At 38.4% G+C, this 26069-nt stretch overlaps 1 protein-coding gene across 2 annotated transcripts; it reads left to right on the top strand.

The window, feature by feature from the left end:
• Positions 1–528: 528 nt before the first annotated feature.
• Positions 529–25854, top strand: LOC306906833 (IQ motif and SEC7 domain-containing protein 1-like). Of its 2 annotated transcripts, none has more exons than XM_079478514.1 (13): positions 529–736; positions 7123–7402; positions 7586–8688; positions 11251–11412; positions 11858–11980; positions 12216–12382; positions 12548–12687; positions 13123–13152; positions 13624–13749; positions 14589–14688; positions 15014–15175; positions 16238–16417; positions 22038–25854. In XM_079478514.1, exons 1-13 carry the CDS (start codon positions 672–674, stop codon positions 22049–22051), a joined length of 2652 nt encoding a protein of 883 aa, XP_079334640.1. In that variant the 5' UTR covers positions 529–671; the 3' UTR covers positions 22052–25854. The 2 variants fall into 2 exon arrangements, with proteins under 2 accessions (XP_079334640.1, XP_079334639.1); XM_079478513.1 differs by lacking the exon at positions 529–736 and adding an exon at positions 5314–5596.
• Positions 25855–26069: the final 215 nt, after the last annotated feature.

Genomic DNA, 26069 nt, shown 5'->3' with positions numbered 1-26069 from the left:
ATTTTCCCTGCATGGTTACTACTGTGTATATACTACCAATAAGGATCTTGTCAGTGTATTACATGTAAGCATTTGATAGATGCTTATATTATCCATTCAGTCTACAGATTGTTTTATGAGTATTTGTGTTTCCTTTGCTTTGCCAATGCAGTGCTCAACTAAACAGTTGAAAGTTGAAATACAACCAGAGTAGAGGGATAGTCCATCATTTACACACCCTCTGGTCATTTCTTGAAATATCTTCTGTTCCACAGAAGAATTGTTTTTTTTTGGATGAACTATCCCTTAAGACGTAAGGTAAATGAGACATCATACTGATCTAATTTCAGATCCTCTCTGAGAAAATGAACGTGAGTGCTAAAGCCACCCCGACCCCCCTCCCACCCAAAAAGGGCTCTATAAATAGGTGCTTCCTCTTTCCCCACTCGCATTCCTCTGCCGAACCATGTTCACTCTACGGCTCTACTCTTTGTGACATGTAAGGAGATTGTGTTTCATCGATCTGCATCAGATCTGTGGATACGACACACAGACTCCGCCCCCTCACAGTCAGAGTCGTGCCTGTGACAGCAGTTATGGAGTCTGTACTGTTGTCACTGTGTTCTTCTCAGAACTGTGGAGTGTTTGGATCTAGCGATGGTTGACTTGTGGACACAGGCTTTTCAGCAGATATGTGGTGTTTACAGTGTAACTCTGAAAAAACACAGTCTCTACTTGAGCTGGAGCGGGACAGCTGGTAAGACCGGACTATTACCCACATCTCAAAGCAAGGCTTCACAGTAGCTTGTCGATTTATTTCAAATGCATGGAATGGAAATAAAGATGCTTTTTTCGCTTTGCTGAGAGTACGTCTGAGAGGAAAAACACCAAACGTGATGTTCCTAATATGGCCCTTTGGTTAAAATGACCTTCATCATTGGTCTTGAATATATGATGTTTGTTGTATTTCTATTTGAGCTCATTGCATGCTGATGACCTTTGGAGCAGATTTTATTCCTTTCTGTCTTCAGTGCCGGCTGGATTATTGTCTATATTTGTTAGATGATCACATTAATGAAGGTGTATTTTTAACTGTCTAGGAAGGAGAGCATGTGACAGTCAGTGTTTCCTAGTTATAACACTTATCCACATGTCATAATTTAGGGTTCTCAGAGAGAGAGAGAGAGCTTTAAATATTCAGTGTTGTTTTGGGAAATTCTGTACTTTTCTTTTCAAGCTGTTTTTGTCTAGTATTCCTGGAGCTCTATTGAAAGAGTATTGAGTTTGCAGCACAAAGGTCATGGGTTTGATTCTTGGGGAACACATGCTGATGATCGAATGTATAGCTCTTAAAGCACTTTAAGCTGGAATGCCAAAAGCATAAATGTAATGGACTGTTCTGAATGTATTTAAGTCCCGTCATTTTATCACTTAATACTCATCATTGAGCACCAAAATAGCATCTGTAAAAGTTCTTTTTAGCATGTGTGCACTCTTTCGCACCAGCAAGGGCCATAGATGTATACTTACAGGGCTGCCACATGCAGCAGTAGCCGGTTTCTCAATGCATCCTCGAGTTGCGTGATAGCAACGCAGATGTTTTCTGTCACTGATGTTAACAGGTTAGAGCATTTGCAGTGCATATGTAAGCAGCGCATGCTCGCATTAAAGCAGAGTTGAAACAGCAGTGCAGTTGTGTGCCATCCCTACACATCTATGGCTTGAACTGCTGATCCACGCGATCAAATGTGTCGATGTGATTGGTTACAGGTTTATGACATTGAAAACCGGGGCACTGTTTTATGAAAATGTAAACTGTGGTTTTATGGAGAAAATACTCAAGGGTTTAAAATGAATCATTTGGACAAAACACCAAAACGTGCTTTTGACCAAAGGGGGTGAATCAGTAGACTACCTCTTTGAGTGCCAGTTGTTTTATTATTTCAGTATTGTGTACTATGTTACATTTCAACACAGCTGAGTTTGATAAGAGAATAACACAGAGAAAGATCAGCAGGAACAGATGTTTCCTGTGCTGGAGGGCACATAACAAGCGCATCATTTCCTGTGCCAACAGACATTTAGTTAGCACTCACTGGACATTACTATAGCAGTATTTTGATGGGTGCAATGTTGATAAGATTCATTGGTTGTCAATGATAACGTTTACATTTCTGCATCTGGCAGGTTCATTCTACATTTATCTTTGAGATTTAGATGAGTTTGTTATCGTTTTAAGTTTTGCAGTTACCATTATTTAGAAAGCATTACCTTTGCTTAGGTAGTGGGTGGTTACAATGAATATGAATTTCTGTTAAGCTTGGTTAACTTCTTATCTTGTTAGAGATGTAGAACACTAAATGAAAATATGAAACGTTAACATATAAAAATCATGTTTGTTTAACAAACATAAATTTGGCAACTTGAACAAAATGAAATTGTGCTGAGTAACCATAACTTTATCATGTGCAACCGATGTAAATCATTTTTTCATGTTAATCCAACAGATAATTTGTAATATGTGAAACTAATACTCACTGTCCAATGGCCAGGCAACTTTAGCCCTCCCCTGCAGGCCCAATTTACAACAAACCATTTTTTCAATTTTCAGAACCTGTTCACTCGGATATACGTCACGATACAGAAAAAAAGTCGATCTCAACTTCCGTTTCATGGTGACTTTAAACATTTCAAAAGTTCAAGAGCAAATGGCGGCATCTAACAAATAATTTCTTCTCACTTTTCTGAAAAGTTTTTACCGTGTTATGGTGACTTTTAGTGGATGCCACTAAAGATAATGAATGCAGCCTTCAGAAAATGTCGGTTATCTTGTTTTTGCTGTGGTTCATTCACACCACTGACAAACACACAGGGCTGAAGTCTGCTCTACATTAACATGCTGGTCTCCCCAAACTCCTATAGATGTTCCCCCGTTCTCATCCATCTAGTCAACTGGAATGTTGGAACTTCACAACACTCCCCAAACACACACACACACGCACGCATGCACACAAATACATGCACACACACAGGCTTCATTTGTCACAGACTCCATAAGGATGGTCTGACAGATGTCCACTTCTCCTGCACAAACCTCCCTTAAAATGACTCTCTTACTATACATTCCTGTGATGGTATTCAGTGTTTTCCTGGGCTCAGCAGTGACTCACAGAGAACATGCTTTGAATATTTGGATTAAAGTTGAGATTGAGTTAAATTTACGCTACCAGTTAAACACTTGCAACACCCACTTGTTATCATTTCCTAATTTAAGTAACAATTTGTTGTAAAAAACTTGATATAATTTCCAAATAATAGTATAATATTGAACTCCTAAATAGCACAGGTAAAAATGAACAAGGAAATGTTAAATTCAATGGAAGAGCAAGAGCGAATGATGACAGAAGTGTTGAAGGAACTATAACTTTCAGCATTTTTACACAGATACACTGCACAGATTACATGGGGATGAGGATGCAGATGCAGTCTTTTTCTGCATTGTAAATTCAGAACCTAAAGGTTAAGCGTGTTAATTATGTACCCCAAAAGTACAACATTTTATGTATATACCTGCAGACGTTCAAAAAGTTGAGTTTTAAATTGAAACCTACAGCTCTTGCAGTGCAGTTGGCATGCTGTATTGGGTCGCAGGCAGTGGGTCTGTAATGAAGGACCGGATGAGGAAATGATGTGTTATCGTTTTTGCTTTCAATCACACAACAGCTGTTCCCAGTTAGAGTGACTTATGATGGGGAAACGACTTTATTCGAGAAGTGCAAGTCACTCACTTTCAACGCACATATGCTTTTCAAACCACTAGTTATCTCATATTTTATGTTGTGAAACATGATGGCGGTCATGTGCTCTTTTGTTTTTGCACAACAGATTTTGCATATTAAACCCCATCTGCTGTTAATCTACAGTTTCTTTAACTGTGCATAGCATAATTATTTGTTTATTAATGAGAAAAGGTATATTGTGTTTACAGTTTGGTTAGTGAACTGTGTGCTGGCATGTTTGTTTAACCACCCGTGTGAGAGCAGCGCGTCATCGTTTGCCAGGACAGATGGTGGACGAGATGCATCTCTAGAGATATTATGCAATAAGTGTGAATTTCACTGTATCGTGTTTGTTGTGTGGCGGACATTGAGTAGTCTTGGTGTCACTGATATCTTTTTAATATGCTGACATTATAGTCAGGAACTAAGAACATTTCTGAATTTGATATAGGTTGTATTAGCTGTCAGTATCAGTGTGGGGTATTTAGTTTGACTGTACCAAACAGTGATGCAATTTTAGATCTTCGACACCAATAAAACGTTTTTACAGGATACTGAAAACTGTGTTAAATGATGAACATAAATGAATCTTTAAACGGATTAGGTATTAGAATCATGACGGACATGCAAAAGCATACAGTATGTGGTACACTCTTTTTTGTTCTGTATGGTTCAACAAAGAACCTTACACATATACAGAACCCTTGGGTTGCACAAAAATGTTATTGGGAAAAGGTTCTAGTAAAAGGTAATAAAGTATTTAAAAGTATTTTATGACTGAAGGGTTCTTTAGGGAACCACAAATGGTTCTTCTATGGCAGGGGTCAGCAACCCGTGGCTTTCGAGCTGCATGTGGCTCTTCTGCTCCCCTGCTGTGGCTCACTACAGTCTTTATAAGGCCCTGTTTAAGCGTGGTTAAGATGCGTTTCGGTTGAAAAAGAAAAAGGCACATACCCCTTTACACCTGCTATTTTGTCCACTTTTGACCACTTCTGTCCTGATTTTTTCAAAAAATATCTGACAAAGCATACACATTTACCCACCCATACACCCTGACTGGGTAAATCTAGTTGCTTTTTCAGATATTTAATTCGAATAGATGAAATAAATGCACGCTACTCTTATATTACAACCCTCCCACTTATAGCCAGGTACAAAAACATCTAAATACAATGAAAATCTATATAGCCGCCTAGTGGTGCAACTGGGTAACTGGGTAACTGCTACCTTACATGCAAAACATGTGTTATAGTTATTTAAAGGTTACATATATTTTGCGTATCCAGACATTTATTTAGTGGCAGACGGCTCAAAATGGCTCTTTTGGTGAAAAAGGTTGCCGACCCCTGTTCTATCGCATACTGCATTTTTGGCACATTGTTAAGATTGTGTTACATGCATTTACAAAGTAATTTCTGCTAATGACATTTGAATGAGTTACAACAGCCTACAGTAATATTCTGTATTATAATATTACATAAATCAACAGAATTTTTATTAGTTGCATAAAGGTGTGGTTGGTTTACATTCCAGGTCACATTGAAACGTCCTGTTTGTTCAAGTCTTAAGTAGAGCATAGACCTCTGACTAGAGTCATGGCTTCGTGTTATGAAGAGTTATTAAAGGCAGTTTAGTAATACAATCGACATCCAGGCAAGTTTGTGGCAATAAGCGAGCATAATTGAGTTGTTTGTAAATCATTGGTTTTATCATCTGAGACTTTGGCCATGTGTGGGAATCTGCATTGCACTTTGACTCTTAATGGCAGATAAGCTGAAGAAACGGGACTTCTTAGTGAGACAGCTGTCTCACGCAAACGCTGTAAAGAGTAAGCATGAGTGAGTAATGTCTCTGACTAAGAAAATATTATATACATATCGGCTCACAAATTGGTGTAAAAGTATTTTGTATCTAGGTTTTGTAAGCTTAGTATATGCTGGAATAGATGTTTATGGTATGTTATTTACGAACATGCAAACTTATGGTTTATGGTTGAATTTATTTTCATTTTTAGGGCACTATACATTCAAGAGCTTAATTAGATAATCTAACTGTACCCGGCCATTGCATTGCTATTGTAAATATACTTTCTTTATTTTTGAGACGTTTATTCAGGTCTGTTGTCAGAAGTAGCTCATTTTTCTGTTTTATCTTGTGTACTTGTGCCCATACTGTGTGTGCATTATACTAACATTATTTTTACATTTTGATAGTTTAATTCAGTTTGAAGGGTGGCATACCAAACCACAGAGATTTGCAAAATAATTCTCAAAGATGCCAAATAATCAAGCCTTCAATGTTGTCAATTGGGACACAGACATTAACAAACATCTTAAGCCCAATCTCATTGCAATTCGTAACTGTTTTACTATTTTTGAAGTGACAAAAATCTTTATTTTTAGTATGTTCTGCTTTTAATGATGTTTCATTAACAAAGGTCGGGAGGAGCATGTGCAGATAACTAACCCGGCTGGCTTTCCATGATCAATCTCACAATCAGATAATTACCCGGCTGGCGTCCTATCTCACCAATCATCTTTCTAGCTCGGGAGAAAAACCCCTATAAACACACAAGACGCCTTACCCTCATTCTCTATACATTTTCGCAGCATCCCTCCCCCACCCCAATGTCTCACCAGTAGCCTAGCTTTACCACAATATAGCAGGGGGGGAACGACCTGAGTCCGGGCACACACCGGACCCATGGCCCTCTCCCGAGACAAGGGGCGGGCGCTCCGAGGAACCACCGAGCTCGGAGCCCTCTCCCCAGGACAGCACGCCAAATACGCATTATATCCATCTATCTGTAGTTTTTATATGCAAGGAAAACTTCTGAACCTCAGTGACATTTGGTTTGGTGGTGGAGTTAGGAGGGGGGCTTCATTCTTCTATCTACTAATTGTACTTTTTTATGATTTACATTGTACAAATTCATTTGAAATCAACACCTCATTAAGTTAAAGCTTCCGTAAGTTCAGGTTTGTATGTTTGTGGAGCAGTTGTTTTTCCCACAACTAGTGTTTTCTGTGTCTCCCCTTGCATCTCTCTTACACCGTGTCTACACCGAATGTGGCGCAGCGTGACTGAACATAAGACAATAGAACTCATTGGAACCCATTATAATTTAAAGGTTTGTCCACACTGGATGCAGCAGAACATAACAAACCCATTAAGAATAAGCCGGTGATCGTGCAGTGTCATGCAGGTCGCGTCCAGTGTGGACACTGTGTTAGTCAGATGCCGATCAAACTAGAGGATCTGATTGAATTATTGTGTACATTTTAACAAGGCATAACCTGTATAAGGATTCTAAACACAACTGTGTCGTCCAAATATGGCATCAATATTTTGCTCTTTTGTCCAGTGTGGAGGGGGACGTTCAAAGCAGTGAACCTGGTCCCGCCTTGGACAGCAGCGCAGGATGTGGCCGAGGCCCCATGTCACACAGTTCGTCCCTGAGTCCGGACCAGTTTGACAACTTGGTGTACGTCCAAGGCATCCAGCTAACATCACAACGCCCTCAGCGGCCCAAACTACAACACTCCCAATCGATCCTTCGCAAACAGGCAGAGGAGGAGGCCATCAAACGCTCACGGTCTCTCTCTGAAAGCTATGAGCTCTCCACAGATCTTCAGGACAAGAAGGTACAATTTTAAAGATCAAACTGACTTTTATTCCCGTTTGTAAATTATCATCTCAATCATATGTATCAAAATGAATATTTGTTATATTCTAAAACGTTCATTGTTATCACTGATGTACTCCCTAATGAGTCCATGGTGGGGTTGTTATGTTACCCATAATTGTGTATATCCTGGTTCTCTAAGGTGGAAATGCTTGAGCGGAAATATGGAGGCCGTTTCATAACCCGCCACGCTGCTCGCACGATACAGACAGCTTTCCGCCAATATCAAATGAACAAGAACTTTGAACGTCTCAGGAGTTCCATGTCAGAGAATCGCATGTCCCGCAGGATGCTTTTGTCCAACATGAGGATGCAGTTATCTTTTGATGGACACGAGAAGGCCCACAGCTCCTTTTTCGAAGGAAGGCAAATGTCTCTCATGGATGAGACAAGCCATTTAGGATCCATGTTGCAAACTGGAGAGAAGATTCCTGCGATTTTGGAAGTGCCGGAATGTCGAAGCGATTTAACGGAGACAATCACACAGCTAGAGGACACATTTTCAAGGCAGGTGAAGTCATTGGCGGACTCCATTGATGATGCACTGAACTGCCGTAGTCTGCATGAAGGGGAGATCCAGCCTAAACGGGCAGTTGGTCTGGAGGACGATGAGCTCCCACACTCTGATGAACATAAGTTGAATGAGATCTGCAATGTGACGCTCTTCATCGATGAAGATGAGATCTCTCCACCTGTTCAGACCTCTGTAGAGCATCGATCCTACGAAGACGACAAGCTGGACGCTGAGACTAGCTCCAAGAGTACTGCATCACTCAGAAGCCAGGAACCGCAGCTCTGCATGGACCACTTACCGCTGCTGACCATCGAGCCACCCAGCGATAGTTCAGCGGAAGCGAGCGATCGTTCTGAATGCAGCTCGGTTAAGCATCAGGATATTGGGGAACAGACCGCAGCAGAACCACGGGCCACTCCCAAGAGCATCGCACATGAACATTCTCGAGATGAGGACCCCCTCAGACATCGGCAGCTGGAGAGCCACTTGGCCACCAATGGCGGCCGGCAGATCAAGTCAGAATCAGACTTCTCTGATGGGGACAATGACAGTATCAACAGCAACTCGAACTCTAATGACACAATAAACTCGTCCAGAGACAGTCTGAGAGAACAGAGTCTGAACAAACAGACATACCACAAAGACACTCGAAACAGCTGGGACTCTCCAGCATTCAGCAGCGACATCACTCGCAAGAGACAATACCGCATTGGGCTCAGCCTTTTTAATAGGTATGTATTTCAGTTATTTTTCTACACGCACTTTATCAACAGAAGGACATGCTATAAAATGTTCGGGTCTGAGTGCTATTTGGCAGATTTTTTTTGTTTAAATGACTTCAAATGCCCAACATTTTACATTTGTATTTGCCCTTGTTGTTTTAAAGCTATTTGACTCCTTACTCTTGTCCATACAATGGCAGTAAACATGAACCAAAACAGCAAGGCTGCATAAGTATCATGAGTTGGAGTTCTAAAGGCATACAGTACAAAAATAATTTGGCAAGGAACAAACAGAAATGTAGTTTATTTGTCTAGTAAAAAAATCTTAACTTCAGCTAAATCATGTGTACAAATATGATAAATGTTTTGTGTCATCATAATACATTTTTCATTTTCATCCTAAAATATGCAAGAATTAGTGAGATTTAATGCTCGATTTGGACTGTGTTAACATAATATTGCCATAAAGTTAAAATTTGTGTATGCCTAAAAGCCCAGTTAGAGGTAAATGATTGGAATTTTACTTATGTGGGGCACTTTAGAAAATGTACTTTATTATAATCCACTTGCCATATAATCCATTAACAATAAACAGGTCAATGTGTTATTAACAACATATTCAGTGTTCGAATTGCGGGGGTATGGTGAGGTCGCGGACCTCATATAAGCATGAAGGGACCTCCCATAAGGTCTAAAAACCTAGTTATTTTTTTGTGAAATGACCACGCTGGAAAAAAACACGAATGTCTGTTATTTTTTCAGAAGATGCAAATTAAAATGACATTTTATCAGCAAAATCCATGCATGCTCAAGTGTGCAATACAGTGTTCAATGAAGACATGTACAGACAGAGCTGTCACACCGAGACACTGGCAGCGTGCGGATCCTCTCATATTAACAGCATTTCAGGGCCGTAGCCATGCTTGTTGAAGGGGTCGTTCTTTTTCTCAAAAAGGTGGAAATTTTTTGTTGTTTCCCCCCAAATTTATTGTTTAATTATGAGGTTAAAATACTTGTATGCTCTAACTCCACTGTTTATGTGAATGCCACACTCTCCATACAAAAAATGGAAAAGTGCTCATATTAATTTGTATTGCGCATGTGTTGAATTCAGACGTGGCTAAAGTTGACAATGGCATGCTGTGAGATCATGAGTTGAAAAACATGGCCAAAATAAAAACTAAAATCTTCCCGTATGTTCAAACCTGGTTGATAGCGTCAAAACTAATATTACTGCACCACTAGAGCTACTGATGAAGTAGTGTCGTCTTTTGCACACATGTTTTTTTTACTGATGAAGTAGTGTCGTTTTTTGTACACACGTTTTCTGCTCTTTCGACCCCCATGGTCCTAATTATTGGCAGTTGTTATTTAAAAGGACAAATTTTCATTACACAAATTCACAAAATATTGACTTAAATTCTTGACCTTTGACAGTGAAGAGCGAACCCCTCTGGCTACGGGCCTGCGTTTGTATTAAAACTCAACAGTTACTATAATTTTGACATAGAAGTCTTTCTTTATCTACAATGTTATCTCACATAGTCATACTGTCAACCCAGATGTAACGAGGTACTATGCCACTTAAACGGACAAAGGGTGGCTGATAAATTATGAAAGGGAGCGAAAATATTTTAAATCTTCTGCTCTTCCCAAAAACATTGCATTCCTTCGCAAAACTTCCATGTCCCCATGAATATTTTTTGTGCTCCCTTAGTTACAAACTTGAGACCTGACTTTGATGAGATGGCTTCTGCTTTCTCCCAAAGGAATTTTGTTATTCTGCATCTGATTGGCCAGTCGCGACATTTGTAGGTTCGGTATTCCCAGATAACAACCGCTCAAAACAAATAACGCACGGTAAACCGGTTGCTGCAAATCATTTTGAAAGGTACAGTTTAATATTACTCAAGAATTAAATATAAATATTTATTTTAATAGCACACTGTATATGACTTTATATTTATAAATGATTAAACCAAATTGCCTGTTCGAGACATTTCAACGTCATTTCTTACCTTAAAACTGAAAGTAAAGGGCTTTTCTTCGCAGAAGGGCTGCATTCGGTAAAAATTAGCTTTTCAAATATTTAATTCACATTTCATGTCCAGTTTTTTCTCATGTGAAGAGTGATAATGTACAAGCAGCCAGCTGTTATCGCGAAATGAGCCCCTTCAGTGTGATCACACTGTTTATTGTGGGCTGGTTGACACAATTTGAACATTCAACATATTAGTAATCGATGAAAGTGCAAATGGCAGATTTTCTGAGGGTAAAGTTTAAGACTTGTTAGAAATACATTTGTGTGAAAAGGCAATTCTTCACATTTTATTTTTTTCTCAATTGAATATAAAATGGCCTTAGGTTGAATGAAGTATATTTTAATAAGAAAGTTAATTTATTGTAGTAATATTATATACACACACCATACATTAAAAAGAGGTGGTACCTCTTTCTTTTAAATGTTTTCCATCACCTTTAGATTTGGACTATTCACTGTGATGTCGCACTGGTACAGTTTTGTGTTTCTGGTAGGGTAAGCAGATAACCTTAACTGACAATCCCTTTCAGAAAGCCAGAGAAGGGCATACAGTACCTGACAGAGAGAAGCTTTGTTCCAGACACGCCTGTGGGCGTGGCCCATTTTCTGCTGCAGAGGAAAGGCTTGAGTCGACAGATGATTGGTGAATTCCTTGGGAACCGACAGAAACAATTCAACAGGGATGTCCTGGAGTGAGTCATTTTTTGTGTTTTTGTTTTGCAAAAACTGTGGTAAGGTAAAAGGGATAGTTCACCCAAAAAAAGAGCTTCTTTCATATTTGGAAAAATAGACTCCCACAGTATTTATTTTCCCTACTATGGCAGTGTATGGGGTGTGAGATCTGTTTGGTTACAGACATTCTTCCAAATATCTTCCTTTGTGTTCAGCAGAACATAAATGTATAGCCTACAGGTTTAGAACAACCCGAGGGTGAGTAAATAATGACAGAATTAACATTTTTGGGTGCACTATCCCTTTAATTCACATTCCCCTAACAAACGGCAAAAACTGACATTTTGATTAAGACGTTAATTTTAAGACGCCCTTATTACACATATAACAAAAATTTTACTGTGATTGTACTGCAAATAGTAATAAAGTGGTTTTACTAAAGTCTCTTCCGTTTGTCTGTTGTAGCTGTGTCGTGGATGAACTGGATTTCTCAGGGATGGAGCTGGATGAAGCTCTGCGCAAATTCCAGGCTCAAATCCGGGTTCAGGGGGAGGCGCAAAAGGTGGAGCGTCTAATCGAGGCGTTTAGGTGCCCACCCATCACAGAACAGACACCCTTGTTACACTATAACTGCACACGTGTTTCTAGTTGTATTCTTTTTGAATGTTGTACCAATGTTTAAACTTTTAGGTACACTTTCACTTTTAAAATTATGCTCGTAACCACTATAAAGCTTTATATCTAAGCAACTGCAAATATGAAATGAGCTACAAAAACCAACTATTTGGTCATCATAATCTCCTGTGTGTTTGTTCTTGTCTAGCCAGCGCTACTGCATCTGTAACTCTGACGTGGTCCGTCAGTTTCGAAACCCTGATACCATTTTCATTCTGGCGTTTGCCATCATCCTTCTCAACACAGACATGTACAGCCCCAACGTCAAACCGGAGCGCAAGATGAAGCTGGAGGACTTCATCAAGAATCTACGAGGTTTTTTTCTTCTATATTGAGCTGCATTCAGTTCTTTCCAACAGGACTCAGTGTTACGTCACAATAATTTTAGCGGTTAAATGTCAATTTATTATATGTATTGAAAATAATGAGACATGAAGTACCTTTGAAAATGAAACGAAGCGTCATGTGTGTGTGTTACAGGGGTTGATGATGGAGAGGACATCCCTCGTGAGATGCTGGTTGGGATTTATGAACGGATCCAAAAGAAAGAGCTTAAGACCAATGAGGACCATGTGTCTCAGGTGCAGAAGGTGGAGAAACTCATTGTGAGCAAGAAGACAGTAAGTTCAATATAGTCACACGCCATTTTTCTCACAATGGTGCTGTCATTGCTTTTGGGTAACTTTACAATTAGCATCCATTTGTACATTTTTGTAATCCTATAGTTCATTTACTAATACATAAAATTGAACACTATAACTGTTAACATTTGTAAACATGAATGAACAAAGATATTGACTGACATTAGATGAATAAATTATGTATATACTGTATGTATTGTTCATTATACACAAATTGCTTATTATTGTTAGATAATGTATTAAATAATAATAGGCAATAGAACCTTATTGCAAGGTAACCAATTTTGTCTTTGACATTTCCACTATTGACCAATTCTATGTATTCTCAAGATTTCCTTAATTTGCCAAAGTCACAAAGTCAACATATGAAAGGGGTAACATTAGAACACTTATATATATCATCTCCACTTACAGATGGGATCACTTCACCATGGCCTTGGATGTGTAAGTTTTACTTTTAAAATATAATATTTGTGTGGATTTGGATTTAATAGAGATAAAGTAGCAATACATCTGCATCACACTCGTGTCAATGATAACACAAAAAGGTTACAACAACTTATTTCCATTATGGTCCTTGTAAAGTTGCATTTATACACCAAATTGTATAAAAAAAGCGGCCCAGAAACAGAAATGTGTGAACCTGTACCACAAAACCAGTCGTCAGGTTTTTTCGAAATTGAGATTTATACATCATCTGAAAGCTGAAAGCTTTCCATTGAAGGTTATAGGATAGGACAATATTTGGCCAAGATACAACTAGTTAAAATTCACACAAAAAGTTCTAACAGCGTTTGTTTGATATTCTGTATCTAATGTAATGACATCGTAGTATTTATAAAGTTTACTATATTTGTTTCATCAGCTGTTTCACAGACTGAAAACATGAGTTGTGTGTGTGTGTGTGTGGTACAGGTGCTGTCTCAGGCTCATCGTAGGCTGGTGTGTTACTGCAGACTCTTTGAAGTTCCAGATCCAAACAGGCTGCAAAAACTTGGGCAGCACCAGCGGGAAATCTTCCTGTTTAATGACCTCCTAGTGGTGAGAGATTACAAACGCACTTTGTGTTGTCAACAAACCAACAAACATTCATGTGCTGTCATCACACGATGTGAATTATGATCTGTACCACTTCAACAGAAACCGATCTAAAGTTCTCACTCACTGGCACTCATTGGCTCAAAAGTCATAATTGTCTTTAATTAAATCCATTGCAATCATCAGAGAACAATTTCTCTTTCACAGCGAATTACATTTTCAGATTTTGAATAAAGATTATGAGAGGAAGATATGTCAGTTATTAAAACACTGCTATATTTAAAAAAAAAAAGTTAAATTCATTTTATAAAACATATAAAACGAAGGTAAAAAGATACTAAACCCAAAAATGTTGTCGATATTCAGTCATTTGTCGTTCAGACCCTATATAGCTTTCTTTGACCATTGGAACCGCTGTTTTTAAAAAAACTGTTGTTTCCGGTTTTCCGGTTACAGTGGGAGTGAATGGGGATCATCTTACCAAGCTTCAAAAGCACACAAAAGCTTTTTCAATAACTTTTCACCAAACCCATCTTAAGAACACTCAAAATATACAGCATTAGTTGGTGGAGTTCATTTATATTTCATTTATAAAAGAGGAAAGAGGATTTCCATTTACTCCCATTGTAACCTCAAAACACCACTTTTTTAAAACTCTGTACTTTGGTTCAAAAGATCAAGGAAAGGCATCATGGGTTTGAACAACATGAGGGTGAGTAAATAATTAAAAAAAATTTGGGCTGAACTATAGCTGCTTTTTAAAATATTTTTGAAAGCCATCAGCAGTTGTGTTGACGTGGCCACTTGTATCGTGATTATTGTATCTTGATTTTTTGTGACAGGTTACCAAGATCTTCCAGAAGAAGAAAAACTCAGTGACGTACAGTTTTAGACAGTCTTTCTCTCTTTACGGGATGCAAGTGATGCTCTTTGAAAACCAATGTAAGAAATATAACCACCAAATATGTTTCGTTCTGAATCAATTTGAATTGATAACTGATTCAATCGTTCTTCTGAATTGTGTATTCTACGGCCATGTTGTCATTTGGATGCATTCCTAGTTCCTAGTTTGTAACGTTTATAAACGTTTATATATTGCATTTCACGTTGTCGTCCAATCAATTATAAACCACATAAACGAAATACGAAAAACGAGACACATGTTGCGTAGTTATGAATGTTTGCCTGGATGTAGATGTTTCCTAAAATTTCCCAATACATGTTGCCAAAATGCAAACATGTAAATAATGTATTCTCATTTTCTCAGTCTATCCCCATGGTATCCGGCTCACTTCAGCTATTCCAGGAGCTGACTTTAAAGTCCTGATCAATTTCAACGCACCCAACTCTCAGGACCGCAAGAAATTCATCAGTGACCTGCGAGAGTCCATCGCTGAGGTCCAGGAAATGGAGAAATACCGGATAGAGTGTAAATAGTCCTTTATTCTTCCTCCCTTTATTTCATCGTCAATTTTCATTACATAATTCTGTCATCATTTACTCGCCTTCGTGTTGTTCCAAATCTGTATACATTTCTTTGTTCTGATGAACACAGAGAAAGATATTTGGACAAATGCTTGTAACCAAACGGTTCTCGAACCCCATTGACTCCCATAGTAGAAAAAATTACTTTATATTTTTTTGTTCTGGTGAACACAAAAGAAGACATTTTGGAGAATGTAGGACAGCAAACAGTTCTGGAGCACTTTTGACAACCATTGTCATTTTTCCTACTACTGTATGGTAGTCAATGGGGTCCAAGAACTGTTTGGATACAATCATTCATCCAAATATCGTTTTCTATGTTCAACCAAATCAAGAAATGTATACCAAGGTTACCAGAGCAGGCAGGACGCAGTCCTTGCCCAGACCTGACAAATACTGTGATGAAAGAGCTGGACAAAGGACATGGCAACACTACAAAATTATTAATGATAATCTTAAATCTAATAATTTTTTTTATTTTGCCCTGTTGTGCAAGCACTGTCGAGCTTGTCCAGAGGCTGCAGCTTTTACCAGAGGGAAACTGGAATCCCCTGGTTAGGCCTGGTTTCCCTCTGAGGTTTTTTTCTCCTCCAATGGAGTTTTGGGTTCCTCGCCACCGTTTGCATACTCTTTTGCACTGTTTGACTGGCCGGGGGGCTGCAAGAATTTATAGTTTTATTTAATTAACACTGCATATAGGAATTTATAGTCTGTCTGATATTTTACCTGTGTTTTGAGTTGCATAACCTTATATTTTTTGCTTATAGTCAATGTTTTCTTGTACAGCTGCTTTGTAACAATGAAAATTTTCAAAAGCACTATATAAATAAAAAATTAATAAAGCCTCATGTCGCATCCCATCGCACTGTGCTGCATCCGGTGTAGACACAGTGTTATAGTTTAAAGAGACACAGTGTGGAAAACTGTTATGATAAACCAAGATATGCCTGGAAATCTGTTAATTTTCTCATGTTTGTTGACGGTGTGTGTGTTTGAATGTGTTTAGCTGAACTGGAAAAGCAAAAGGGGCTGGTCAGACCCAGCATGTCTCAGAGCATGTCTGGCTTGAAGAAAGAGGCAGGAAATGGGACCATGAGCCGCACTAGTCTGGATGACACTTATGCCATGGGGGAGGGGCTAAAGCGGAGCACGCTCAGTAGCTCACTGCGTGACCTCTCTGAAGCAGGTAAGTTCATGTATACCAGTGTCAGGTGCTGACAGACACAATGATCAGATTTTTTTTCCAGCAACAGCACCTTTGAATTAAGGCTTTGTATTTTTGTTTGATTCCCTATGTAGAAGGATATTATTGATGTTTTAGAACAGCCATTCATCTTTACAGTTGGCAAGAATATTCTTCACTTCTGAGTTTTAGCTGTAAAATTAGCTGGTCAGAATGAAAAGCTCATTTTTTACTGGGAAAATAATGTTTGGGTTTGTCAAAGGAGTTAATGGGGCAAGTGTTGTTTGGTTACATTCTTCCAAATATCTCTTGGGTTCCACAAAAGAAAGCCATACGGTTTGGAATGACGTGAGGGTGAGTAAATAAATGTTCATATTTGGTAGAAGATTTGGCTGGTGGTTGTAAACTTGAATTTTAGATAAGCTCACGTGTTTGTGAAGTCTGTATGTGTTTAACCAGGTTTAACCTCTTTCTCTTATCATATCTTTCTTATCAAGAGAAACTTGGCAGGAAGGATTCAGAAATAAGACTGCTCTTTTAGATCCCTCTGGACCGATTGTTTAGAGTGATAAATAAAAGTAACAGGTAGAGATAGGAGGATGTGGGTTGCTTATCCCGAACAGTGCAATATAACTGATATGATAAGATTAACATTAGGATTTACGTTTGGAACTTTAAAATCTTTAAAGCCCAATTGAAATCTAAATGAAAGTTTTTTCCTTTTATCAAAAATGAGTTTGCCTTAAGGACGTCAATAAGCTGATATGATTCTATGCGCTGACAGAATTGCCATTTAGAAGATATAACCGTTCAAAACTGACAGTCTTGCACGTGCATTCAAAAATCGAGAAATTCCATGACATCACGCTACACTTCAGCTTCCTGTCATGTTCTCGTCCAATCAAATACGCTTTAGAATCGAAAGAGTCCCGCCCCCTTCACTATGAGAACTGTGGAAGCGGCCCCTCATATCAGCCACTTGTTCGCACATTTATTATGTCCTAAATGATGAATGACGCATAATGAACTAGATGGGGGATGATCCAGACAGTGTAAACGTTAACATTATACGTTTCAAGGCATTGAAGTGCCGCTTTAATAGACTTTTTCATGGGATGCACGTGCCTGGCCCGAAGTTTACTTTAGGTCTGTGTATCGTCTGGTTAGTAGCTAATAATATAACTATTTATATTTTAATCAATTTATATAATATAATATATGATACAATCAAATTAAACTAATTGTTATTTAATAAATGTTAATTATATTAAATAAACAATTTGTTGCATTTAAGTTTAGCCAAGTACATTCGTCTACTGGTAACCCTAAATAATCCTGGCTAGACATACTTTTAACTTTCTAGCTAATGTAATTGATTTATGTATTTTATAGCTGCAGGGGCTCCATATTTTTTCCAGATGTTTACCGGACGTTTGGGCCACAGAAGTTTATGTTTGTTTATGTTGTTGCTTAGAAACCGAATATAAAATGGTTAGTTCCAGTCCTTGATTCTGATTGGACGACAACTGTGCTTTATTAGAAAAAAAACAGCATTTACATAACGTTTTCGTGTATCACTACGTACCCTTAGTAACCACCCGTTCTTTTCCTTCTTCAAGTGGTTTTACTTCATGACGTTGTATTGATACATATTTGTTCGGCTTTAATATTTGTATTGATTGGTAACCTTTGATAAAATCAATAAGGTTCTCAAGGCTAGTGTTTTAATGTGAATACACCACAGCCCTTCATCTGTGATTTATACTGCGTTCACTTGCTCTCAGAAATTCGATAATTCCCACTTCAACCCGGAAATAATTTATGGAACGGTGCTCCAGATACTTGTAATGTTCTAATTCTAATTCTAGTAAATACTTTTAACTAAAGCCAGATGTTACCTCCAGGTTGAAGTAGAACTTAACAAATTTCCGAGAGCATGTGAAGGCAGAATTGTTCAAAATAAAGTACAAGCTCTCGTACCTCTTTGCTTACTTTTTTCCTTTATTTGTTAAGATCGAACGTTTTGAGAACGTATGCACAGAAAACGTGTGTACGCCTCATTATCATATGTGAAATCTATAAATTGCAAATGATCTTGAGCAGTTTTAATCAATGTCATTGATATATAAAAGAGCACATCCAAATCCTTCACGAGCGGCAAGAAGCACCTGGACATGCAAAAGTGTGTACGTCTGCTCAGACCATGATGTGACCAAATATGAACGTTCCCGTGGAATTCCCGGTTCTGAGCACAGCAAACATGAAATAGGTCGGAAACACAGCAAGCGAGGAACGATTCTGAGCACTGTGAGCATATAAAAGCACAGAGAACTTAATGGACTTAATTGGAATCTCTTCAGCTCGGACTTTTCTAGTGACTTGTTGCACTCTGTAAATTGAAGAAAACCTGTTGAAAGGTTGTCAGAAGTAATGCATTTATAGATTCACAACTAAGCCAATTGAAAAAATGTAACGCAACCAGCCATGAAAAAAGGTTTTTTTACACTTACACTGAAAGGTGTACTCCTATTCATTAAGTCACTGTGTGCAGTGTGTTTACATCGAGTGTGAAGTACATTTCTAATCTTTGCTGCTGCATGTCTCGGGCAGGCGAGCGCGGGTGCCGCACCAGTGCAGGATCTCTAGACAGCAATATGGAAGTAAGTTGGAGGCGGTGGATGTCAGTTAATGGATTTGATAACATGCAATGCAAGTTCTTTGCACCGTCCTGTGCATCTGTTCGGTCAACTGATGCATTCCTTTTGTTGATTTATTCTTTATCAATACCTAACCCATCTGCCTGCTCACACGTGTGCATGGAATGCTTGTTTTCTCTGAGATTTGTCTGCAAATGCAGGTGGTCAAGAAATCGACGCAAGCATGTTATTTTCTCACCCCGCCCATCTGACGTTGGCTGCTGTCACTTGTGTCTGTTAGGCGGTGATGGTGATGCTGATGTTCCTCACTCTCAACAGACACAGAGTGAAGTTCCTCTGTTTGAAACCCAATATTTGTTCTCGGGTCATGCCTGGTATGTTGCTGAGAATCGGCTTTAGTTTCATGTGCCTCATGCTTAACAATGCCATGATAGCCATGCTGACTGAAATGAGACTGTGTTGTTCAGGTTGACAGGATGGTTTGAAACGTTGGATGGTTTGCAGTGTTGTTGCTCATTTAACTATTCAAAATATCTGACATTGGGAATCAAACAATTTATCCTCTGTCAAAGGAATAAGCCTAGTTGAGAGTTGAAGCAGTTAATCCAATGAAACTTCAGAGACTTTACTTTTTGCAGAATTTTTATGGTAATGTTTCTCCTTCGCATCCTTGTGTTTTAGTTTTTAACATTTTTCTGTTCTAGAATTAATCGTTTTATTGTTTCATACTAAGGGTTTGAGTCATACTATGTTGTTTACAGCAAATGTCTGTCCAAATCCTATACAGACTTTTTCACACAGCAGGGTTATTTAGTTCACATGAAATCCCATTAATCTAAATACTAAATGCAATTACAATGTGAGAAGAATGAATACAGTTATTAGGTTTAACAATAAATAGTGCCAGCTGAATTTTAGTAAGTTGGGGTGATGCGGCAGGTCAATGACCCTAAGCATCGAAGGAAATCCACCCCAGACTGGCTTCAGAATAATGAAAATGCGCCTTTTGGCCTGGCCCAGACCTAAACCCCATCCAGATGCTGTGGAATGACCTTAAAGGAGTAGTTCACCTTCAAAATTAAAATTCTGTCATCTTTTACTCACCCTCTTGTCATTCCAAACCTGTATGACTTTCTTCCTGCTGCAGAACACAAAAGAAGATTTTTTGAAAAATGTTGGTAACAGCACCTAATTCACTTCGATTGTAACCAATGCAAATAAATTTAGATTAGATTAGATTCAACTTTATTGTCATTACACATATACAAGTACATTGTAACGAAATGGAGTTTAGGTCTAACCAGAAGTGCAATTAGCAAGTGCAGGATATACAGAGTGAATAAATAGGCCTACAGAATACAATATTAGGAAAATACTATATATGTTCTATGAAAATATGACATAACATTTTTGTACTATGAACAATATATACAGATGGCTATATACTATGAACATAATGTACAGGTGGCTATGAACAGATAATAAACGGCAGTGCAAGTGACTTAAGTGTGCATAGATTATAGACATTTAATGGAGAGCTGTTGACAACATTTGTCAAAATATCTTCTTTTGTGTTCTGCAGAGAAGAAAGAAAGTCATATCCGGATTTTTTTAATGATGACAGATTTTTCATTTTGAAGGTGAACTACTCATTTAAAGATGGGGTAACACGCTAGGTTATGCCTTCTGACTTCTATACACTGTTAAACGTGCCGGCTTCTCATGACATGGTCAACTTGTTAAAAAAACGAGTTGGACGTATAACATAGTTGTTACAAGGTTCAATAAAAGGAAGAGAGGAGGCGGGAACTGGCAAACATAAAAACAACTTTTAATAAAATAAACAAACAAACAAACTTAAAATGCCATACAAACATACTAAAACACAACATAAAGTCCAGGCCTGGTCCTATCTCGCCCTTCCCTGTTGTTGCTCCTCTCTTATGCTTCCAGAGCTCCTCCGTGAGAAATGCGAGACCAGTGCACGCACAGCTGACACTCATTATCACTCACGGCACTGGCCTCGCACCTTTCCCTCATAGCTCTCGTCCCGCCCTGCTCGCCACAATAGTATTTCTGTGCTTGATACACTCCCCCGGCACTCTAACTTGTTTTGGAAAGTTTTTAATAAGTCTGGATCCCTCTTTATTCCTTTTATTGGGCAATTCTCTGGGAAAAGCTTGGCATGGCGAAAGAAATAGCCCGCCCGCCCACACACCAACCGACGAGCGATAGTAAGATCCGCCTAGCATCAAGATTGGCTGCACTGTATCAAGATTGGCTGCTGAAGCTCGTCGCGATAGTGAGAGAAGTCAGTAGTTTGTTTGTTCACGGCATGGAACGGTGGATATATAACGCTTAATTTAAAGATTGTTTGAAACTGATAGATGGCGCGATCCCAGTGCTAAAATGTGCTGGACATGAACTGCATGCGGGTAAGTCAGAAACTGATTGGCAGAAACTGTGTGTGTAACCCCATCTTTAAGAAAGCTGTCCTACAGATGTGTCTCAGATGAAGCAGTTTTGTGAGGAGGAATGGTCTGATCCCGAGCTACCAAAAGAGCTTGCTTGAAGTCATTGATGCCACAGGAATTGGAGTTTGTGTGGTATCAGCTTAAGCACATTGTTTGTTTCATGTTGTAACCTATATGAGGATCGGATCACATTTATGACAAATTATTGTGGAAAAACCATGATTTGAAACAAATAAATGTAAAAAATAATTCAAAGAAGTGGAAGAAGTAGCCAGTCACTCTTCTGGAGTGGGAATCACTAAGAATGTATTGTGCCCACTAACAGCATTGTGTCTTTTACTGTGCATTGTTCAGACAAAGTTAGTAGGCAGTGAAAGAATGAAGACAGCCACTACATGCTAATGACACAGTTTAGTAAATTCCTCTCAGACAGACGGTCAAATAATGAAAGAGTTCCTGTTTGCTGATGTTTCATTAACTCTCTGCTCACAGGACTTCATCATTAGCAGTCCTCCCCTGGACGAGAGACAACCACCCGCCCAGGATCACCTATTTCCTGACTCGCACAGCGCTCCAAACTCCTCCTTCCTCATCGGGTCACCTTTCAGCAACAGTCAGGTCAAGGATTTGCTCGTGGGCTGTACTCCAACGCTTCCTCGAGACCCCAGCCACCCCACCCTCATCTTCCAAACGCCACACCCATTTAACCTGCACCACACTGCCCAGCCCTCCGCCCATCAGTTTACCCAGAACCCTCCACCGTCCTGCCACTATCCACCAGCAGTCAACTCACGCGGCCTGCGTCTCTTCAGACGGCGATCTCACGCACCACACAAGCCCCGCTGGCCCCAGCACACAGTCCAGAACAGACATCTGCATGCGACCGGCAGAAACTGCGGCATCACCACGCTGGTGTGAGCTCATTTCTCACTTAAGACATCACAGGCTGAACTGAGCCAGAAACCACCCAACACCCAGCCAAAGCCCAGAGGAGCCACGCATCTGCAAAAAACGCGTCTCCCTTTTATTTCCTCTATGGCTACCGGTAAATGTCATGTAAACATCTCTGGGTCATACTTCATCCCCAAAACTTCCTGATAATTACCCAGAAATAGAAAATCCACCCTTCACATCCATAATTTTAGTCCTTTCTGTCACAGAGATGTTGATGTTGTTTATTATATGTTTTTGAAAACATTTTCGGTTCAATTTTATCAGATTTTTTTGTTTATGAGTTTTTTTCTATTTATATATAATTTTGGTTACAAAGCAGCTTCACAGAAATATTCACTTAAAGAAAAGGGATGATATTCAGATCTTCATATTATCTGGAGATTCAACGCTGGCTGGACCTTTAAACAAACACACTAGCTATAAATAAATGTACTTAACGTCATTGCCCCTGGGGACAAAATACTTGCACTGCTGTAGATTTTAACACAATGTATTTAGAGAAACAACAGAAATGAGCATAAATAAGAAACTTAGTCCGGTGGGAAAAGACACAAAATAATTTTTATCAATCAGGCACTTCAATGAATAATAAACAAAAGCAACAAAAACAAATATTTTGTAAGGGTGTGCTCGGTTTGTAAAGGTGCAAAGTTTTTTTAACGGCCTAATTTAATACTCATGACTTCCTAATATTCTTAAATGAGTACTTCATTCTGCCATCATTTACTCACCCTTTTGTCTTTTCAAGCCTGTATGACTTTATTTCTTCTGCAGAACACAAAATTGTAACCAATGCAAATGAATGGGGGGATCTTAATAAACATTCTTCAAAATATCTTCTTTTGTGTTCTGAGGAAGAAAGAAAGTCATACATTGTCTTTTTGAAAAGACAAAAGGGTGAGTAAATGAAGACAGAATTTTCATTTTGAAGGTGAACTACTCCTTTAAGTGTGATCATAACTATTTTTGATCATTTCTACATTTTGCTAACAAACACATCAAGCTTTATAGGCTTACACATTTTACAAATCTAAATACGATTGTTTTCTTTGCCCTTACTATGTTGATAAAAATGTGCTTAATTTGTTTCAAAAGTTTTTTGGCATCACACATTATCAGTCCTACTATGTTTCTATGCAAGATACAATGACTTATGTTTTTGGGACTTTGGGGTGAAATATGAGCAGGGCATGTTTCTTATCCATACCGTGATCACATTTAGCTAAAATAAACCACGACAAAACTAGGGTTTGTTTGTATTAGAACATGCTTGTGGAGTAAAAATGTGTTTTAAGCTAAGTCTAAGCAATCATTAATGAACGTGCCAATATCATCTCATATATACTCATCAGCTCTATGCTCTTTGTGTGGTATATTAGTACAGTAGTGTAATTGTATCCATTTTAAGCAAGAAGCGATGTTAGTGAACACTGTAAAAATGTATTCAGAGATTTTTAAGAACAAAATCTGGGTCAGTGAAAGTCGAGGTCAGATGTGAAGAAGAATGTTACTAGAAATGCTGATTCTTGAGCACACTGACCTGATGGAACATGTACAGTATAAGGTCATTTGAAATTGCTACATATCACAATTTTAACCAGGAAAAACTTAGTTCAAGGACGTGAGATGTTAAAAATATACTTGCATGCCTTCAACTGGAACTAAAACCTTTTCAGTGAAAACGATTTTTTAATGCTTTTCAGTCTTTTTCTTTGGAGTTATGCAAAACTAATGAGGGCCAGTGGCTGAATTATTTTTTCTATGTATTCTAAGGATTATTTTCCTTCTAAAGTGCAATATGTTTGTCACGATACTATTATTTCATCGTAGTGGCTTATGGATTCTCATAGGACCATGGGACGTCAAATGGATTTATGCTTAAACTGTGATTATCAATGTTTTTGGTGTTTCTTTATGATTGGAAATAAAGCAGTGTGATCATGGCAATGAAGTGCAATCGTGTACAAAACAAACCCTTGAAACACTTTTAAGATTTTCAGGTAAATATTCTGTCATATTATGCAGGTATCTGCGCTCTTAAAAAAATGTGATTCAAAAGGTTCTTCGATGCCATAGAAGAACCTGTCGGTTCCATAAAGAACATTTAACATCTGTTTCACAAAAGGTTCTTTGTGGCGAGAAAAGGTTCATCAGGTTATAAAAAGTAAGAAAGAGATGGGTGTTTATAGAACCGAAAATGGTTATGGCATCGCTGTGAAGAACCTTTTAAGCACCTTTATTTTTAAGACTGTGTATGTTTAGAGGAATGTATATTTTTAGCAAACTGTAACAGATGACAATAATCATTACAAAGATACACCCTGAAGAAAAAATACAGCGCATAAGCTAAAATAACAGAACAATAATAATGAATTAAACTTTTGTATGATAAATCATAAATCTTATGGTAATGTCATGTGTTCTTTGGTCAACAGCCATTTTTTGGTTCGCAAAGCACAACCTTAAGTTATTAGTATCGCGGTATCATTGCAAAGAACCCATTGTATCTTTGCAGGGACTAAAACTTTGAACTGAAGGATGACATTTAAACAATTGACATCACCAAACACTCTTTCTCTTATGGCTCGAACTTACTGTTAATGTTCAACCTGTCCCCTGCAACCACCTTCCATATCGAGATCATGTTTACCATCCAATCAGTCCCTGATGGATAAAAACATTCAATCATATATCCTATTGTGGAAGTCAAAAGGGTTGCAAACACTTTAAGAAGAAGTGTAGATTAGTCTGATGTACTGATGGCAGATAATTCCCAACAATGCACTGAAGGTTCAGATGTATATTTTGTCTTTGAGTTTTTCACACTTGTCTTGTCTTTCTCTCTGTCCTTCTCAGCAGCGTTATATGTAGTTCTGTATTGCGTTGTGTGTTATTAGAGTGATGCATGGAGATTATTCCACTCATCCGTGTGAAAGATGGAAGGATCGTGTAGTGGACATCTGTTCACCGGTTAATAAAACCAGGGCTTGTAAAGACACATTTAAGCGGTAATAAATCCAAAGTGGGGAAATCATTGTGTATACAGTGTCCTGACTGCATAGTGTATAATGTTTATATGAGAGATGTATTTCTGTCTGTCCAGAAATGAAACAGCCTGTTGAAATACGCGTGTATAAATATGTTTGTATGTCTCCTCGCTGGCTGCTATACTTCTGTTCAACTGAATGCGTCAAGATGTGAAAGAATTTTAGTACAGGGAATTATTTTATTTGGACATAAAACAGAATGCTTTTCATTTGTGATATTTTGTTTGTAATGGATCTCAATGTCGATGTACAGTCAATGTAAAACTCCAAATGTGATGTTCAAAACACTCAATAAAATGTATATGACTATTTTGCACTCTTACATTTTCACATTATACCATCACCAGCAAAAGAAGGTTTTAAGTGTTCTGCCTTTATATTTCAACCATTGCGTCAGGACGATATGTTTTAATTTTTGCGTTTCGGCAGCACATTAATATTGTTATGAAATAACATTAATATAAATTGAAAGATTAAATATCTCAATCAAGAGATTTTATTTTCTATATTTGTTTCGTGGAGA

Source organism: Barbatula barbatula, assembly GCF_947034865.1.
Source record: "Barbatula barbatula genome assembly, chromosome: 17".
In the NCBI taxonomy this organism is placed as follows: Eukaryota; Metazoa; Chordata; class Actinopteri; order Cypriniformes; family Nemacheilidae; genus Barbatula; species Barbatula barbatula.
The sequence above is the reverse complement of the archived record's forward strand: the minus strand, read 5'-3'. Positions and strand labels throughout refer to the sequence as shown.